This window comes from Vulpes vulpes, chromosome 16 (genome assembly GCF_048418805.1).
Source record: "Vulpes vulpes isolate BD-2025 chromosome 16, VulVul3, whole genome shotgun sequence".
In the NCBI taxonomy this organism is placed as follows: Eukaryota; Metazoa; Chordata; class Mammalia; order Carnivora; family Canidae; genus Vulpes; species Vulpes vulpes.
In genome coordinates, this window is record NC_132795.1 from 20,406,581 (window position 1) to 20,427,304 (window position 20,724).

At 36.2% G+C, this 20,724-nt stretch overlaps 2 protein-coding genes and 1 long non-coding RNA gene across 5 annotated transcripts in view; 2 read left to right on the top strand and 1 right to left on the bottom strand.

Annotated features, from left to right (window-relative positions):
* The window catches only part of C2CD6 (C2 calcium dependent domain containing 6), a 122,139-nt gene extending 121,327 nt beyond the window's left edge, over positions 1-812 (top strand). Inside the window, exon 15 of the mRNA XM_072741009.1 lies at positions 696-812. Within this exon, the coding sequence (XP_072597110.1) occupies positions 696-699 (4 nt within the window). The 3' untranslated portion in view covers positions 700-812. The remainder of the gene's footprint in view (positions 1-695) is intronic.
* A 540-nt stretch (positions 813-1,352) lies between these two features.
* On the top strand, positions 1,353-8,681 carry LOC112922871 (uncharacterized). The gene is made up of 2 exons (XR_011997715.1): positions 1,353-1,577; positions 3,856-8,681. It is a non-coding gene; the product is annotated as an uncharacterized lncRNA (long non-coding RNA).
* The window catches only part of STRADB (STE20 related adaptor beta), a 37,479-nt gene continuing 18,633 nt past the window's right edge, over positions 1,879-20,724 (bottom strand). For all 3 annotated transcript variants that reach the window (XM_072741016.1, XM_026002539.2, XM_026002538.2), the window contains exons 4-12: positions 11,508-11,607; positions 7,888-8,009; positions 6,876-6,984; positions 5,974-6,097; positions 4,607-4,778; positions 4,237-4,341; positions 3,846-4,090; positions 3,142-3,184; positions 1,879-2,678 (exon numbers count right to left, since the gene is read on the bottom strand). In XM_072741016.1, the coding sequence (XP_072597117.1) occupies positions 2,544-2,678; positions 3,142-3,184; positions 3,846-4,090; positions 4,237-4,341; positions 4,607-4,778; positions 5,974-6,097; positions 6,876-6,984; positions 7,888-8,009; positions 11,508-11,607 (1,155 nt within the window). In that variant the 3' untranslated portion in view covers positions 1,879-2,543. The remainder of the gene's footprint in view (positions 2,679-3,141; positions 3,185-3,845; positions 4,091-4,236; positions 4,342-4,606; positions 4,779-5,973; positions 6,098-6,875; positions 6,985-7,887; positions 8,010-11,507; positions 11,608-20,724) is intronic.

The following is a 20,724-nucleotide window of genomic DNA, read 5'->3' on the forward strand; positions in this document are numbered from 1 at the left end:
TCTTTGCTGGTGGCATCCTTTTGTGGTTAGTCTTGCCGAGAGTTTGGGTACTGAATGCATTTCTGCCCCCTAACCTTTGCTTTGTGGCCTCCTCTACAATGAACTGTGGAAAGCCTGTTCTGCTAGTCTGGGTTGTTTTGGGGGTTAGTTGCACTGATGTGGCTGTTACCTAGATGGATCTATGGGACAAGCTGAGCATAGGATACTCCTATGCCACCATCTTCCCAGGCTCCAATATGTTCTATTCCTTTTTTTTTTTTTTTTTAAGATTTTATTTATTTGACAGAGGACAGGCACAGGGAGAGGCAAGAGCAGGCTCCCTACTGAGCAAGGAACCCAAAGTGGGCCTCCATCCTAGGAGTCTGGGATCATGACCTGAGTCAAAGGCAGATGCTTAACCGACTGAGCCACCCAGGTGCCTCTATTCTATTATCAAGTACAATATTTATATCTTGTCAGACTTTGGTTTGCTCTTGAGAATACTGGTCAGTTTCAATTTTTCTACCACAAATCATGAACACTATGGGACTTCAATACAATTGGAAAATGGATTCTCGATCATTCATTTAATGGTACAATCAAGGTAATAGTTTTTATTTATTTTTTTTGAGACCAAGAATTTCTAGTAATCTTCAAGGTTGTTAGTATGTGTATCAATCAGAGTGTAATTAGGAAGGTAACTCTGGATCTTTCAGGTAGACTGGTTTCATCAGTGATGGAACTAAGATTAAGAAACCAAAAGGGAGTGTGAGGCAATCCAAAGATTAGCAAGAGCAGGAAGTGATACCAGCCCTCAGATGGAAGGGGTAGCAAGAGGTGGTGTTACCGGAGTCCCAAAAACAGAAGACAAAGATGATGCAGCTGCTGCCAGAGACCCCACCAGAAACAAGGAGTGGGACAAAAGGTGAGAAATACCACATTTCTTCGTATACTCTGATCTTCCACTCATGCTTCCTGGAAACCAGAGTGAGGGTGCAAGGGAAATGTAGTTCCCAATGAAGCAGAGCAGGGGAAGACTGAATAAATAGATTTGAGGACTAACAGGCAATTGACCAATAATAGTTAGGAAAGCTTGTAGTAGAGAAAATACTTACTAAATGAAAACTGAAATCCCTTTACCTCACTAAACTTCTAATGGCAATATTGTAACATATCAAGAGACAACCTAGGTCTCCAGGTTGCACACTCACCTTGCAGATCTTGGGACTTGTTAGCCTCCATAATAGTATGAGCCACATTTATGGCCAAATTTATTCCTTATAATAAATATCCTATTGGTTTTGTTTCTCTAGAGAACTCTAATACAGGAAATCTGAGGGGCACTCTTTCATGGCTTCCAGAGTCCTTTTGCAGTAACATCAACTCCCTACCTAGGCTCTATGGTTTCTGTGTACCTCTGTTACCTAGAGAAACTAGGAGGAAGTCCGTGGAATGAAGGACAGCCCCCACCAGTACAGATGATCTCAGGGCCTCAACTGGTATTCATCTCTTCTTCCTCCTCCACCTTTGCAGGTCTTCATGGCTTGATGGAGTAACCTAAACATTCTTGAGGGGAACTGACCAATAAATATGAAAAGGTTTGTGTTTCAAATGATCTATTCATTTTGACATTATTTGTCTTATTAGTTTCAATTATTTACTCTTAAGATAATCATCTTAAATAAGATTAAGACAATCTATTAACTGAGTGAGATAGGCCCCAATTTACTAGTTTATATATCCTTTGAGTTATATCTCTTTTTTGCTAATAAGGTAAAATCATTAAGATCTCTATGTCATTTAGAACCTCTTCTGCCTCATTGAATAAATACCAGGGTGTCCCTTGTAAATAAATCTGAAAAGGGGCTTTCTTTGGCAAAAGAAATTAAAAGCATAAACTCCATTCAATAAATCTTTATTGAGCTCCCACGGGATGCACGAATTTAGGATAATTTATAGTAGAAAAGTGTCAGTTTAGCCTCTTGAAAAAAAAATTATAACTATATTTCAAGTGAATCATTTAATGTGAGGCTCAGTTTCATATTACCAGAAGTATTAACAGAATAAAATCGGAAAGTATAAACATTTTCCCTTCTAACAGAAAAGAGTTTTGATGCCAGGATAAACTAGCCTGTTGGTCTAACAACAGCTGATCAAAAAGGCTAGAGAATCTGGAAGTAAAAAAAATGTCCTTGGAAGCACTATCCTCTGAGGGCTTATTCCCCCGAGGGTAACAAAATGCTTTAAAAATTAACTGGCTCAAAAATTATATTGAAAGATCAAGAAGAGGAGTTAGTCACAGCTTGGGGAAAAAAATGAGAACAGGTGACACTAAATAGAGCTAGATTCATAATTCTAAAGTTTCCTGGAGTGATACTAGAACTCTGAGTTAACAAAATAGGCTATAAATTCATGCTCCTTTGAACAGAGTGGTTTTAAACAATAGAATCTCCAGTGCACCAACTGTTTTTCAAGTATAATTCTAGTATTTGTACCTAGCAACATAGAAGAAAAGCAGCAGGGAGAAAGTGTCAAGTATCTAGGACATAAAGGATTTGACAGCCCTAGAATTCCCAGTTTGAGTCTTTTTCATCAGGAAAATCACATTCCGGCTCAGTCCAAGGTGACACTGGAGACAGTGCTATTGATGGCTTAGGAGGCAACAGTGAAAGTATTGAATCCTGGCTTTCTTCTTTCATCTGTTAAAGAAACTCAAAGTAAGGCTGTTGGTACATAATACATTAGCTATGTATAAATGACTTTTTTAAATGTTAAAAGCGTTTAAGATTGTTTTTTGGTATTTTCACTAAAAATGCCTTTGATCATCTGAAAACAGGAAGAAAAAATAAGCAAATAATCTAAGTTTTATCAGAATTACTTTGCCTCTTGATCATCTCTAGCCAGTAAACTAAAATGTCTCTAATCAAAATATAAATTGAGGGTATAGTAACATTTAATGATATTCATCTTGTTTTGCAGAATGGAAATATTTTAAAAACAAAATTTTTTTTGTAGTTAAATTACAGACTTTCTAACTTTACTTTATAAGAAAGTCATTATTAAGAATTTTGGTTACCAAACTGTCTCATTAAGCCAACAAAAAGAAATGAATTTTTAATGGTATTTAAAAACATCTAGACAACACAAGGTAGATCAGCTTACCTGTTTGAAGAAAACATGGGACAATAAACTGCTGGCAGATGGTCTAAATTTTTTAAGTTATAAAAAAAATAGAATTTTATATTAGAATGTGTATTTTTATGTGTAAAAATGTATTAGAAATTAGCTTTAAAGTTATAAAACTCAATATTAAAAAATTAAAAGGAAAAAGAAATGTCATGAAGCCAAATTCCTACCTACAACCCTGACTAATGGGAAGAATTAATTTGAAAAATAACATTTATTGGGCACTTACTAATTATAAGAAAGTATCCTAGGCATTAAAAGGCTAAAGAAAAGGGAAGACACACCTTATTTCTGAAATACTAACACTAATATGTAGTTATGGGAATTATATTATTATAGCAGCAACTAACATTTTTTGTACTGCTTGAAAGTTTCTGAATGTATAAATATAAATGCAGTAATTAATGCTCAGAAAAATGAAGTGATTTTTACAAGATGACTTGGTTGGGAAATGATATAGCTGAGACTGGAGACCCAGTCTTCTGACTTTGGATCCAGTTCTTCTCATTTGCTCATTGCCTCTCCTTGTTTTTAGCATTGATATTTTCTGGATTAATTATAATTTTTTCATCAAAAGACTGATAAAAGAGACTTGAATTTGGTGGGAAAGGTGTATTACAAAGCTTCTACAAGATATAAAACACTTAAGTTTGATGCTATTTACAAGTGGCCAATATTACCTTTTCTCAGGATCTTGTTGCAAACAGAGCTGTACCAAGCTAAAGAAGGCAGGAGAGAAAGTTTTTGAGGATGGAGTTTGCAACCTCTCACTATTTCCTGTGCGAGTTCCACTGGAGACAAGTACACTTTCTCCAATCCCAGAGTCTACACCTGATCGGGAATTCTTCATTCTGGATTCTGACTGAGGAAAGATACTAACATCCAATGGGCTATAAGGAGGACCTTTCAGTTTCTGCAACAACATCTAAAAGAAAGAAAAATTTCCTTCAACACATTTCAGAGAAAGCATTAAAAACAAAGATTCTAAGAAAAAGATGTCTAAAGGAAATTATCTAGAATATAAGGGATCTTATGAAATAAAAGTAGTTTGGGGATTTTACTAGGATTTACCTGAGTCCTGTGCATGTCCTGGAAAGGTACCTGCCCACTGGCCAATTCACACGCTGTAATCCCAACACTGTAAATATCTGACTTTACATTATATCCATGTAAATCCTGTAGAACAATTAATTTGAATTTCTTTAGTGAAAATAACAATAAAAAGTTATATACATGCGCTTTTTCGAGAAAGGATGTTGAACAGTGGAAAAAACTCATAAGTGAGAAATCAAGATATACCTAATAATTTTTACAAGAAAGAGGAAAAAAGTCTTGTAGTAGGCCATTCACCAATCCAAATCTAAGGGTGCAATTGTCCTTTAGTGAAGCTCAGAAGACACTCAAGATGCACAGACAACCCAATACGAAGGCCACACCTGACCTGTCTCAGTAGTTCTGGGCTCAGCCACGGCTGCACTGATGTGCTGAACTGTGGGAAATCATACACAGCCCTATGTCTCTGTCCGTGCTTAACCAAACTATGCAGGTGGGACAGGCCAGAGAGGGTCACTAGGCCATCACCAGAAATGAGGATATGGCTGGCTTTAATACTCCTAGAACAAAAAGAAACAATGCTAAATACTAGGAAATTGGCCAATGAAGATAAAAATCTGGTCAGAACAAATCCATGTATTCTCTTGGAAATCAAATACTCTTTATAAAATAGCACACTTATATGTAAGTATGCTTATACAAACACATATACATATATATGTATACATACACATATGAAATGTTCAGGGAATTAGGGAATCCTTCAACTATTTAGCATAGCATTAGAATAAGGGAAACAGCTACATATTTGGAAGGGATAATATTTTTTTTCACACTAGGAATGGAATCAAATTAATTTCACTGTTTTAGGATACTGTTGCAAAATACCCAAAGAAAAGTCTAAAAAAAATATTTGAAACATAAAGTTGGAATTTAAAGTTAAATGCAGTATTATCCAATAGGTAGCCTCTCATGGTATTAACATTTACAGAGATGTCATATAAATATTTCCTTTGTTAGATAAATTATAGAAGAGCCTTGTTCTTCATCCAAAATACTGAATTTAGAAACTAATAGAGTAGGATGGCCAACAATCTGATTAACTCTCTCTGTATAAGCTTTGATTAATTAGAATACAGTCCGCTAGAACTCCTCAGTTAACCAGAATGTTTCTAAAAATGTACAGTGAGAAAGATGTAAAAATATTGAAATAAACAGTAAAAGAAATAAGCTTATTTAAAAATAATTTAAAAAGTCCCAGTGTATCACAGAACATTGTTTTTAACATTCCACCAATTATTTCTGCATCTACAGTTTAAAAATAAGAGAACTGATATTTAATATGAAAGTCTCAAGGTGCTATAAAATATTTAGAAATCAAAGAAAGGTTTAGTTCCAACTGGTATATGATGTAAATATGACATAGAGCTGAAAAGCAGAAGCTCTTTATTTGCTTAAGAAAAACAAAAGAGACAACCATGATCGCTATCTATAGCTTATACCCCAGATTTCCTGAGGGCAGGTGCTCCACCACAACATCGGGCACAGCATTTGGCAAAGAGGATGTGGTCTGAACATTTTTGGTGAATGAACATAAAATTGTAAGCAATTACTGTACCTACTGGCCCATTTCTCCTTCAATTTTCATTTACAAACTTTCTAACACTCACACTCAACTGTTCTTTCCTAACAGCTCCTTAAATGGTTTCTTCCACTAAAATCCTCTCATTCCATAAAATACAAATAAGTAAATACCTGTGAATACAGCCATTTTGATGCAGATAGCTCAACCCTCTTACTGCTCCAAAGAGAATGTTTCTTATTAAAGTTTCACTCATCCCTTCAGGAAAGTAAGTCTTCAAAAGTTGACTTGCCGAACCTGAAAGAAACACCTGAAATCTTTCATTGAACACTGAAAGTGATTTTGCTTCTAGCTTATGTTTTAAATGTTCTTTGAACCATAAATTCACACATACACACACCTCTGTTACATTTTAGAGTCTAACCACTTTCCTATGCAAAGGTAATTTTCCTTCAAGAATCTCCAAAAAGACCTTTCTAATGATACTCTAGAGATTAGAAAGGAAAATAAACAATTTTCAGTATTACTGAGAAAATACTGTGTGGATATATTTATTTTTCGATCCAGAGGCAATTCTCAAAAGTCCTAAAAATCAAAGCTATAGAATTCATTTATTTATTCAATACAGTATGAGCACCAAAATGAAAAATAGAAGATCCTGGCTTCAAGAAGCTCAAGTCCGGTGAAATGAGACAGGTACACATACAGATATTACAATACAGTAAAATAAGTTTACAATGAGAAAAATCAGGACAGAGATGATGTGATTAGGTGAGAAAACATACTGCTTGAAGACTTATACTGGTTCTGCAATGATAGGCAGGAAACTGAAGGAAAGAGACCGTTTGTTCAAAGGCATGGACTTCTTAGGGAGGCAATAGTGGTTTCACTATTATTGATCAGACCCATTCTTTCCAAAGGCTAAAAGTCAACATGAACCAGATACATAAATTTATCATGAAATCTAGACTTGGCCACCAGATTTATAAATTAAAAGTAGAGAATCATAAATCTAAGATCCTTATAACTTCCAGGCTAAACTACAAGTTACTTTATCTAAGGTGAGTTTTCTTACCATAAGCCATAAAGGGAGAAATAACCCAAAGCCAGCTGCCAACAGTAAAAACAGTCCAGTAAGTTGTAATATTGGGATGCCGGAAAAAGTGAGACAGAATCACTGCTTTCTAGGATAAACACACAAGAGACAAGACATTTAAAAACAACTTTTCCCCCCCTTATGATGAAAATAACAACAGAGGTGGCAGCTAACACTCAGCAGAGCTTATTAGTACTAAGTTACTGGTGCTGCCATCTCTTTAAATGTCACTACCATGACATGAAGTATGTCATATGGTCATCCCTATTTTACAGGAGAGAAACAGAAAATAAGAAACTTAAAATAAAATAAGTCAGAAAGCTTGGTCGAAAGCACATAATCAATAAAAGGAGTGGAAGTGAGATGTGAACTTAGTCTGACTCCTGAGGTCATACTCTGATTACTATGTTCTTAATACAGAAACATTTAAAAATACATAAAAATATGAAGATAATCACTTCTAACACTAAATCAGAGACAACCACTGTTAACATTTCACTATAATTTCTTTCAATCTTTTTTTCTGTGTAATATACGTGTACACGTAAATACTTCAAAAATTGGGACATCAAAACAAAATGTTTTCTTTATATCAAAAATGATTAGTGACAATGAAAATGGTATTATAATATTCCTGAAATGCAATTCTATCAAAATGTATCAATTTAGAAGTTGATTTTACTTAGTTGGATAGGAAGGAAACTGTTGACTTTTGTTTTTTCGATTTCCCTATATGACTATTTGTGATTGGACTAGGAGTATTGTAAATCTCCAGACCAGCATTTTGAATACAATATTCATTTGAGGGAATTAATAGTATCCCAAAGTTTGAATATATTTGTTTTTTCATGGATCTGGCTTCCAAGTATTATTAGAAGAAAGAAATCTAATTTTCTCCAATAGAAAGAACTGTAATTTGGGAAGAAAATTCTTAGAAACGTAATCTTGTCAAATAGACATTAAATACCTTACTTTTTTTTCATATTGCTACCTGTAAAGCTTTCAGGCGTTCATCAGTGCAGTTTTCTAGATTTGTAATTTTTATAGTCACCAGTGTTCCTGTGGGAGTATGACGGGCAAGATGGACAGTTGTCAAGTTGTCAAATCCTCTTCCTATAATGAGATGTAAAACTCACGTTAGCAACCAAAGAAGAAGAAAACTGATAATTTGGATATCATCAAAATTTAAACCTTCTCCTCTTTAAGAAAACATTTTTAAGAAAATGAAAAGATAAGCTACTGAAAGCATTAATGATACTTAAATCTTGTCATTTACATTCAGTATATGTAAAAAAATTCTTCAACTCTATAGAATTCTTACAATTCTATCCAACCCTATACTAAATCTAAAACTACGCAAGACAATCCACAAAAGATACAGGAATATCCAATAAGCACATGAAAAAATCCTCAAGTTAATGAAATGCAAATTAAAACCACATTGATATATCATTATGTATCTATTATAATGGCTCAAATTGTGACCTGAATAAATTATGAAATTCATACAATGGAATACTATTCAGCAATCCCTAAACCACTGATGTGATTTCTGTTTGTCTCATAAGTTGCATCATAAAGAATGTAGTCTTTTGTGTTTGGCTTCTTTCACTTAGCATAGTGCTTTTAAGACTGTTCCATGGTTGTTGTGTTTCAGTAGTTTCTTTTTATTGCTGAGTAACAATCTGTTGTATGAATATACCACAGTTTATCCATTTGCAAGTTGATAGATATACCGATTGTTTTCAATTTTTGGTGAGTATAAATAAAACTGTCAAAACATTCTTTAAGTAGACATATGTTTTCATTCCTCTTTGGCAAATACTTACAAGTGAGAGGGCTAGGTCATGTATATTTAACTTTCTAAGAAATTGCCAAACTGGTTTTGAAAGTGGCTGAACCATTTTTATTCCCACATGCAATTGTAAGAGCTACAACATACTTACCAGCATTTGGTGTCATCAGTTTTTTAAATTAATGAACTAATTATTTGTTTTTTAGATTTTATTTGACAGAGAAGGTATGAGCAGAGGAGGGGACAAACGGAGGGAAGCAGACTCCCTGCTGAGCAGGGAGCCCACTATGGGGCTCAGTTCCATCCCAAGACCCTGAGATCATGACTTGAGCCAAAGGCAGATGCCAGGCGTCCCCAGTTTTTAAAATTTAAAACACCTAGAGTGGCACCTATCAATAGGCACCTAATAAATGTTAGTCCCTCCCTCTCCCCACATTCACCAAATTGTGCCACTTATCTTTGAAATGAAGTTAATCACAAATTCATCCCTTCCACTCCAGTGTCAGCACGACTGCCTTGAACAGTTCAAGTCCTGTCCCCCTTTGCTGGTCATATGCAGTGACTTCCTCATCATGCCCTGTATTCTCAACTAAGGCATGCTCCAAAATTACTAGGAAAATAATACTTCAAACTCCTATACCTAGGTCCCATTCCCCAGAAATTTTGATTCAGTAGGTGTGTGATGGGATACAGGCACTGCAAGTTTTAAATTGGATGATACTTCATTGTAAATCACTGATCTACATCTTCCAGACTGCTGCCTGGAACTGCTGTCAGTTTTCCTCCTAAATTCAGCATTTAATAGAAAGTACATTTCAGTCCAGCACCTAAAAGCTTAGACTGCCCAGTCTGAAAGGTCTGCTTTCAAATCACTAGCTGTAAGACTGTTAAATTCTCAGAGCCTCATCAGACAAATGAGAGTGATAAAAAGCTAACACTGAAAAAGAACATATGAAATGTTCAGCACAGTGCCTGTTAGATGGTATTATTGCAGTTATCACCATTCCATAATGTATCTCAAACACCTAGAGGATAAATTCCAAACTTGTGCTATAAATGCTTTGAGAGGGCAGCCCCGGTGGCTCAGCGATTAAGCGCCGCCTTCAGCCCAGGGCATGATCCTGGAGATCCGGGATCAAGTCCCACGTTGGGCTCCCTGCATGGAGCCTGCTTCTCCCTCTGCCTGTGTCTCTGCCTCTCTCTCTGTCTCTGTGTCCCTCATGAATAAATAAATAAAATCTTTAAAAAAAATGCTTTGAGAAATGAAGTGGGTAAGTTGTGAGGGATGCCAGTGTCTGAACTTCTATATAACACCACAGGAAATCTTTCACAATGTGTTCCAAACCTCCCTTTCCAGATTTGTCTTCTACCACTGCTTATAGGCAGTGTTCCCACTTATAGGCAAAGAGCATCTATGGATAGTTCCCCTCTAACCATCTTTCCTCAGTCATCTAACTGAAGTAATTTTTTTGTCTTAACCTCTTTTTAAATTGACACCATCTGAAGGTCCTTTCTAAGATGGGGCATTTTCCAGTGCTATTTAAAAATGTCAGATCCTTATTTTCTCTTGGCCTCCTTGACACTGGCATGGCAAGGTCAATGACCTACGCTTTGCCAAAATGAAGGACAGAGTTAGTGACAACAGAAGCAGAGGCAGTCAGAACTCACTGCAATGGGTTCCAATATCTGGGATGTAAGTATTCTAACAGGTAGTACACTAAACTAGGCTATTCCTATGCCATGGCCCTGACTCTGGTTCTAGGATGTAGCTTTTCTTAGTTTCTTTCAAGTCTCTCTCTCTAGCCAATAATTCTGTAGGTTAACAATACTATTAAAAAAAAATCCTCTCTTAAATTAGTCAGGATTATTTTCTGTTGTAACAAAAACCCTGAGTAGAGTATTTAGCAAACTTTTCCTCATTCTTCAGGATCCTGCTTGTTTTTGTGATCTTTCTTGAGATCTCAGAGTAGTCAAGATGGATGGTTAGATGTTTGATCCTTTTTTTGTTTTTAAATATGTTATTTATTCATGAGAGACACAAGAGGCGAAGACATAGGCAGAGGGAAAAGTGGGCTCCCTGTGGGGAGCCTGATGTGGGACTCAATACCCCCCCACCAGGATCATGACCTGAGCCAAAGACAGATGCTCAACCACGAGCCACCCAGGTGCCCCTGTTCCACCTCTTCTGTTTTCCATAATAACACACTTCTACTATAGTGCCCTCTAGTACATAAATAAAACTACCTTTCATCTTCCCAGAGAGAGTATGGATTCTTCAAGTGTTTTACATAGTTTTGTATCCCTAGCATCTAACACAGTATCTGTTTGCAATGTTTCATAGATATTTCTGAATATTCAGAACAAATGTTTCACATGTATGTGACTAGAAACAATTATTCATCCTGTCCCAAACTTAACTGAGAAAGGTTTCTATTACAAACGGGATTTTAGGTAAGTTTTTAAGTTAAAAGAAAGCAAGCTGGTTAAAAGACTGAAAGAGTTACATGATTTGATTTTCATACCTAGTGTAAATTACAGACATAAAATCGGAAGACTGCCACGATAAAGATAAATAAATATCTAGATTGCTTAGGGTCTTACTCTTCTAAAACTACTTCCTTAGAAAGGTAAAAATTCTATAGAATAATCTTGAAAAAAATTTGGGCCACTATTTAGGACATAAAATTAATAGATCTGTCTGACACAATTAGCATCTAGTTTTATGCTATATGTGACAACAAAAAAGGACCTGCCTACAAAATAATCTTTTTGGCAATTTCATTTCTAATAGTGAAGGGTCAATCCAGGATAATTACCTATTTCCACTTGGAGTTCATAGTGAGAAACATTGGTGGAACAGATCACATCCTTGGCTCTAGTGGTTGGAGGCAATCGGGAAAAGGCTGGCTCATCAACCTGTGTTATTTTAAAAAGATGAAAACAAAATACATAAAAGTTTTAGGCCCCCCATTTTAGTCCACTACCCTAATATAAAATATTGATATTTTATTTTCAAACCCACCAGTGCTCATTAGGAAGGCACTGGAAGGTGACTTAAGATACTGTTTCAAAATTTAAAAAGAGTTTACAGTTGCTAATAAATGGTTAAAAAGCTATCAGCATGTAAAGGAGGAGAAGGCAGGAAAACCAGATTTGTAGGTAGCCAAAAATACTTTCCTGCACAATTTCCAACAAACATTTTTAGAAGTTGCTAGAAATAGCTATTAATTCTCCAGGGTATCTGATAAAAACATGAAGGAAAGAAATGCAGAGACCTGTCAGGAATATTCTATACTTTGGTTCTTGCTTCAAGTGGTTGCAAGTTATACCTATTACACATATAGGCACCTTCTCAGCTAGTGAAGGTGTTAACAAATCAAGGAAAAATGTCCACATTGCAGCCTATTAAAATTGCCGAAGTTCTTTACAAGATGAAATGATCAGAAGGGAGATCACAAAGAAAAACCTCAAGAGATGGGAGAATAGGGCACAGACCTCCTGAGTTAATGACCATGTACCAATATGAGGTCTCAGGGTGATCCTTTAGGGTCAAAATCTTAGCTCTGTAGCAGATCCCAGTATCAGTGAAATAACATGCACACAGAAGAAAGAAGAAGCCAACACCACTAGTGTCATATGATAGCCAGGATAACCTCCCAAAAGACACTCATACTCCAAAAGACACTTAGGACATTTTACAGGCACCAGCAGATGGCAAGATCTTGTTACTACTTCAAAGGTAGAGAAAAGGAAGAAAGGGATCAGAAATTACATTACTGTGTAGTAGGAGCTGTGCCATTTCTTACATCCTTGATTCTGTATGTTCCCTAAACTTTTAAAAGAACAGGAAAAATATAAGCTCACAGTTAAAGATGAATAAAGGTAACTATTGTTCAAAAGGATTAAAGATTGTAAAATGAAATCCCACTATTAAATTGGAAATAATCCCAATGAATAAAAGAGATCTAAATAATTCAATTCATTTCTTCAGAACAGATAATCTTCAAATAAATTTAGATTTAAAGAATACAAATAAGAATATAAAACAATTTAAAAAAATTTTTAAAGTGGCAACCTTAAGCCTGTAAGGAAGGCTAGAGCACCAAAGCAATTGAGGCTTACAGTTGACTGCCTGAGAAAAATGGAATACCTTATCAGATGACAGACTGAAAGCAGGCTAATCAACTTCTATTTTGCTTCTGTCTTCTATTTTGCTTCATTAGGGAAATATATATATATATTTTTAAATAGCCCCACTGTGGGGCTTAAACTCATAACCCTGAGATTAAGAGTCAAATATTCATGAGAGACACAGAGAGAAAGACAGGCAGAGACACAGGCAGAGAGATAAGCTCCACGCAGGGAGCCTGACATGGCCCTGGGCTGAAGGCGATGCTAAACCGCTGAGCCACCTAGGCTGCCCTAAAGTTTTCTTTAAGATAGGAGGGGCAGGGGGCTCAGTCCACCGGGCACCTAAACTCTTGCTTTTGGCTCAGGTCATGGGATCAAGCCCCATGTTGGGTTCTGTGCTCAGCACAGAGTCTGCTTGGGATTCTTTCCCTCTTCCTCTTCCTTCCTCTTTGCCCCTTCCCCCACTTGTGTGCATTCTCTCAAATAAATAAAATCTTTAAAAATAAAAACAAAATAAAGGACGCATATATGCTGTAGGTAAGTGGCTAAAGTCCAATCAGTGTTTTTAAATGGGTTCAAAGTTACAGGCCAAACACAATTATATCTAGGATATTAAGTCTGCAGATGTAGTAGAACTGAGAATAGAAACCAGAATGAAAACCTGGGGTATACACGAAGGAGACTTATTTTTTAATCTCAGAATGCGTGCTAGAGGGGTAGGAATCTTTACGGGACTTCTCCAAAGATGAAAGAGCTGGAGGGAAGCTATTTCTCTCCCTAACCCCCAACCTAGAGAGATGGATACCTGCAGGAACACTCCACCTAGCTCACTAGCAGCATGCTTGGCCTTCATGTTCTCCTGAAGACCTGCCCTGAGCAGTAGTCCATCCAAAGCAGAGTCACAGCATGGCATTGTGCAAGCAGTCCAGACCGTAACCAGTATCACTCCAAAGTGACTCTTGCTATAGAGAGAACCATACATACCAGTCTGACTCTGACTCCAGCAGTGTGCTGGGGTTAAACATCTGATCTGGCTACAGGCTGCTCCACCAAAAGCTTCTCAGGGGACAACACAGGGAGAGCAAGCACCCTACAGTTGGGTGAGACTGTAGCTTTTGCAAACACCTAGCCTGACCCACCTTAAGCCCAAGGCAGCTGCAAACTGGCCAGGGACCAAAACCTGCCAACACTGGCAAAAAGAACTACTGCAGATCACTGGACTGAGGGCAAATATTGCTCAGCAACAACAGGGCACATACAACACACATAGGAGACGCCCTTGAAGCACCTGGTTCCAATGCACTGGAGGGTACTACAGAATCTCTTCTTTAGAAGGTCATTACTTGCAAGAGCAGGAGAAGTAGCTGGCTTTCCTAACACATAGAAACAGATAGTAAGATAAAATGAAGAGACAGAGGAATATGCCCCAGATGAAAGAGCAGGACAAAATCACAGCAAAAGAGCTAACAAAACAGATACAATATGCCTGATAGAGAATTTAAAGTAATGGTCATAAAGATACTCACTGGACTTGAGAAAAGAATGGAGTATCTCAGTGAGACCCTCAACAAAGAGACAAAAAATATAAACAAGAACTAAGCAGAGATGAAGAACACAATAGCTCAAAAATATACTAGAGGGAATAAATAGTAGACTACAGGAAGCAGAAAACTGGATCAGTGACCTGTAAGAGAAATAAAAAGCCATCAAGCTGAACAGCAAAAAGATGAGAATAGATTAAAGGAACTCAGCAACACCATCAAGCCCAATAACACTGCATTATTGGGATCCTGGAAGGAGAAGAAAAAGGGGACAGAAAACTTATTTGAAGAAATAATAACTGAAAATGTCCTGAATCTGGGGAAGGAAATAGAAATCCAGATCCAGTAGGCACAGAGAGTCCCCAGTGAAAGCAACCCAAGGAGGTCCACATCAAAGACATATAATTAAAATGGCAAAAGGTAGTGATAGAAAAGAGAATTTTAAAAGCTGCAAGAAAACAGTTACATACAAGAGAAATTCCATAAGACCATCAACTGATTTTTCAGCAGAAACTTTGCAAGCCAGAACAAAGTGACATGATATATTCTAAGTGCTGAAGGAAAAAATCTGCAACCAAGAATATTTTCTCCATCAAGGCTATCATTCAGAATAGAACAAAAAGCTCAAACAAAAGTTAAAGGAATTCATCAACACTAAACCAGTCTTACTAGAAATGTTAAAAGGAATTCTCTGGAAAGGAAAGGCCATAAACTAGAGTAAAAAAAAGTAGGAAGCACAAAAGCAATAAAATTAAGTACATCTATAAACATCAGTCAAGGAATTCACAAAATAAAAATACATAAATTATGAGACCATATACGTAGAAGGTGTGGGGAGGAATAAAACTTTAGTGCTTTTAGAAGGGTTCAAACTTAAGCAACCATCAACTTAATATAGACTGCTATATGCATTAAGATGTTATATGTAAACCTAACAATAATGAGAATTCAAAAACCTGTAATAAACATGCAGAAAGTAAGCAAAGGAATCCAAGCATATAAAAAGAGTCCTTAAACCATGAAAGAAGAGAGCAAGAGAAGAAAGGAATGGAGGACCACAAAATCAACTGTGAAATAACTAACAAAACGGCAGTAAGTGCATACCTTTCAGTAATTATTCTGAATGTAAATGGCCTAAATGGTGCAATAAAAAAAACACAAGGTGGACCAGAGAGTTTTGCCAGGCCTCAGGGAGGTGGTGACAGGTCTTATTTCATAAGCAGATGAGGGCATACTTAGTTGGAACTCACCACATCCAGGCCAAAGACCAAACATTGCCCAGAGCAGGCAAGAAGAGCCTCTGCAGATGACTGGCCCAAAGGACAAAGGAGCCAAAACACAACAGCAGAGTGCAGGCAACACACACCAGAGATACTCCCAGAAGGACCAAGCCCTGGGCACTACATGATCTCCTTCATATGGCCATTACTTTTAGGAACAGGAGACATAATTGTCTTTTCTAACACACATAAGCAGCCACAGACTTAGACAAAATGAGAAAACAGAGGAATTTATCCCAAATGAAAGTACAACATAAGGCCATGGCCAGAGATCTAAACAAAAGTAATATAAGTAACATGCCTGATGAAGAATTTAAAGCAATGCTCATTCATAAGGATACTCACTAGGCTTGAGAAAAGAGTGGAAGACATGAGTGTGACCCTTACTACTGAGATAAAATAATCAGAGATGAAGACTATAATAGACAAGATTATATTGGCTTTATTTTGAAATATTTAATCCATGTCACTAGTTTTTGTTTTTGTTTTAATTTTATTTATTTATTTTAGAGAGCGTGTGCACAAGTGGGAAGGGCAGAGGAAGAGGGGGAGAGGATCTTAAACCAACTCTGCACTGAGTGGGGATCCCCATGTGGGGCTGCCTCCAAGACCCATGTCATGACTTGAGCCAAAATTGAGAGTCCAATGCTTAACCAACCCTACCACCCAGGTACCCCCAATATCACTAATTTCTACTTCAATTTTTAAAATCTTTTTGCCTTTTAACAAACATTTTGTGTGCATTTTCTCTTTTTTGGTGTCTCTAATAAACTAAGATTAAATAGTATTATTTTCTCTTAGTCTAAATATCTGTATTTTACGAAGAAAGAAAGGATGGAGGGGACAAACAGATGGAGGCCTAACATTATTACTGATCAGGAAAGGGTGGTTGAGGGATGTGGAGGGAAAGTCCATAGGAACACAAAGCAATATAAAAATGAAAATGTTAGAAAAAATAATGCACTTGTTAATTAATTTACTGGTTTGGGAGAGTCTGCCTAAATATCCACTAAACCATTCATTCAGGGTTATATCCAAATGCTTTTAGATCAAAGTTTCTGATAATAAGAAATTTATACAGTAGGAACTGTTGCTATTTATTTGCCAAAAGACATCACAATTAAAAGAGTAAAATGGTAGTTTTGGAAGACAGAAATAGAAAGTCAGTTTGAAAAAAAAAATCACTGTGATTTTCATAATTATAAAAACATTTTGGTTACATATATATTTATACATATTTAAAGGAAATTCCAGGGTGCAATATAATTTGAATACCAAAATATCCATCTGTGTTTTCTTCAACAAATTAATTATTGTAAAGTGATTTACAAATCCTATGTGCCACATGAATACTAAATGATTAAACTCAAACATGGAAGCAGGAAAAAAAAAAAAAAAAAACATGCTTGCTGCAATGAACACCAGGTGGAAGAAGCAGAGGAACAAATTAATGACATAAAAGACTAAGTAATGGAAAGCAATTATGTAGACAAGAGAGAAAGAATGATGTAACAGAGAATAGACAGGGAACTCAGTGACTCTGTCAAACATAGTAACATTCATCTGATAAGAGTCCCAGAAGAAGGGAGAGAAATGAGGGCAGAAAATTTATTTGAAGAAATAAGAGTTGAAAAAGCCCCTAATCTGGGAAAAGAAATAGACATCCAGATCCAGGAAGCACAGAGAATTCCCATCAAAATCAACAGAAAAGGGCTATACCAAGACATACTGTAATTAAATTTATTTTTTTTTATTTTTATTATTATTATTATTATTTTTTTTTTTATTTATGATAGTCACAGAGAGAGAGAGAGAGGCAGAGACACAGGCAGAGGGAGAAGCAGGCTCCATACACCGGGAGCCCGACGTGGGACTCGATCCCGGGTCTCCAGGATCGCGCCCTGGGCCAAAGGCAGGCGCCAAACCGCTGCGCCACCCAGGGATCCCTGTAATTAAATTTATAAAATGTAGTGATTTGGACGCCTGGGTGGCTCGGCAGTTGAGCATCTGCCTTTGGCTCAGGGTGTGATCCCAGAGTCCTGGGATCGAGTCCCACATCAGGCTCCTTGCATGGAGCCTGCTTCTCCTGTCTCTGCCTGTCTCTCGGCCTCTCTCTGTCTCTCATGAATAAGTAAATAAATCTTTAAAAAAACAGAAACAAAATACAATAATTAAGAAAAAAATCTTAAACACAACAAGACCAGAAAAGTTACAAAAGAAAACCCATAAAGCTAACAGGAGATTTTTCAACAGAAACTTTGCAAGCCAGATGGAGTGGCAGGATACAGTCAAAGTGCTTAATGGGAAAAATTTGCAGCCAAGATATTCTATCCAACAAGGCTATCATTCAGAATAGAAGGAAAGATAAAGAGTTTCCCAGACAAAAACTAGAGGAGTTTGAGATCATTAAACCAGCACTGTAAGAAATATTAAAGGGGACTCTGAGGGAAAGAGGAGACCAACAATGATAGTATAAAGATAGGAAATATAAAAGCAGTAAAAATGAACATTTCTGTAAAAATTCAGTCAAGGAACCCACAAAAAAAGATACAAAATAACATATGAAAAATGTGGGGAGGAGAAAAGAATGGATTCAAACTTAAATGTCCATCAACTTAATATAGACTGCTATATGCCAAAGAGATTATAAATAAACCTAATGGTAATAATATATCAATCAAAACCACTAATAAGTATGCAATTAATAAAGAGAAAGAAATCCAAATATACATAAACTCAACAAATACAAAAAAGGAGAAGACAAGAAAGGGTCAAAGAAAAGCTCCAGAAATATACAGAAAACAAGTAATAAAATGCCAATAAATTATTTTGAATATAATTCAAATTCGATAATTATTTTGAATATAAATGGACTAAACACTCCAATCATAAGACACAGAGCGTCAGAATGAATGAATGAGCGTCAGAATGAATAAAAATATAGGATCCATCTCTATGCTGCCTACAAAAGACTTATCTTAGGCCTAAAGTCACCTACAGAATGAAAGTGATGGGATGGAGAAACAATCAAACAAATGAATGTCAAAAAACCCCTGCAAATAGCAATACTTAGGCACACTAGACTTTAAAATTAAAGACTGTACGAAGAGACAAAGAAGAACACTACATAAGAATAAAGGGGGACACCCCAACGAGAAGATATAACAATTATAAATATTTATGCAAACAAGGGAGCACCCAAATATATAAAATAGTTAATAATGCATAAAAATGACAATAATACAATTACAGTAGAGTACAGATCATCTAGATAGAAAAGTAACAAGGAAACAGTGGCTTTAAGTGATACACTGGATCAGATGGACTGAACAGATATATTCAGAACATTCTATCGTAAATAGCAGAATACACATTCTTTTCAAGTGCACATGAAACATTCTCCAAAAGAGATTATATATTAGGCCACAAAACAGGCTTCTAAAATATAAGATCAAAGTCACACCATGCACCTTTTCGAACCACAATACTGTGAACCAAAAGTCAAACACAAAAAAGCATCTGGAAAGAACACAAATACATGGAGATTAATTAACATGCTACTAAATAATGACTGGATAAACAAAGAAATCAAAGAGGAAATAAAAAAATACATGGAGACTAACGAAAATGAAAACATAGAGGTCCAAAATCTTGCAGATGCAGCTACAGCAGTCTAAGGGAAGTTTATAGCAATACAGGCCTACCTTAAGAAGCAAGAAAAGTCTCAAAGAATCTAACCTTCACTTAAAGGAGCTAGGAAAAGAAGAACAAACAAAACCCCAATCCAACAGGAAGAAGGAAAAATAAAGATTAGAGCAGAAATAATGATATAGAAACTAAAAAGGTAACAGATCAACAAAACCAGGTGGTGATTCTTTTAAAAGTCAACAAAATTGAAACCTCTAGCCAGATGTATAAGGACGAGAAAGAACTCAAAAAAAATCACAAATGAGACAGGAGAATGACAACCAACACCACAGAATACAATTAAAGGAAGATATGAAAACTACATGCCAAAAAACTAAACAACTTATAAGAAATGGATAAATTTCTAGAAACATATAACCTACCAAAACAGAACCAGGAAGAAATAGAAAATTTGAACAAACCAATTACTAGCAAAGAAATTGAATCAGTTATCAAAAAACTCTCAACAAACAAAAGCCTAGGGCCAGATGGCTTCACAGATGATTTTCTGAAAAGATTTTATTTATTTGAGAGAGAGAGAGAAAGAGAGAGAGAGAATGCATTAGCAGTGGGAGAGGAAGAGGGAGAAGCAGACTCCTTACTGAGCAGGGAGCCCAATGTGGGACTAGATCCCAGGACCCCAGGATCATGACCTGAGCCAAAGGCAGACGCTTAACGAAGCCACCCAGGTGCCCACACAGACGAATTTACTAAACATTTAAAGAAGAGTTAATAACTATTCTTCTCAAACTGTCCCCCCCCCCCAAAAAAAAAATAAAGAGCAAGGAAAGCTTCCAAGTTTATTCTCTGAGGTCAGCATTATTCTGATATCAAAACCAGCTAAAGACACCACAAAAAAATTACAGGCCAATATATCTAGTGAACATAGATGTAAAAATCCTCAACAAATATTAACAACAGAATCCAACAATACATTAAAAAAGTCATTTACCACGATCAAAGTGGAATTTATTCCTGGGATGCAAGAGTGGTTCAATATTCACAAAGAAATCAATGTGATGCAGCCCATTAAAAAAAAGAAAGTACAAGAACCATTTCAATAGATGCAAAAAATCATTTAACAAAGTACAACATCCATTCATGATAAAAAAAAATCTCAAGAAATGGGTTTTGAGTAAACATAATTCAATTCAAAGGCTATAATAAAGGCCCATAGCTAATATATCATCCTCAATGGGGAAAAAACTGAGAGATTTTCCTTTGTGGTCAGGAACAAAACAGAGATGTCAACTCTCAGCACTTTTATTCATCACAGTATTGAAAGTCCTAGCCACAACAATTAGACAAGTGGAAAAAAAAAAAAAGGCATCCAAATCGTTAAGAAAGAAGTAAAACTTTCACTATTTGCAGATAACATGATACTATATATAGGA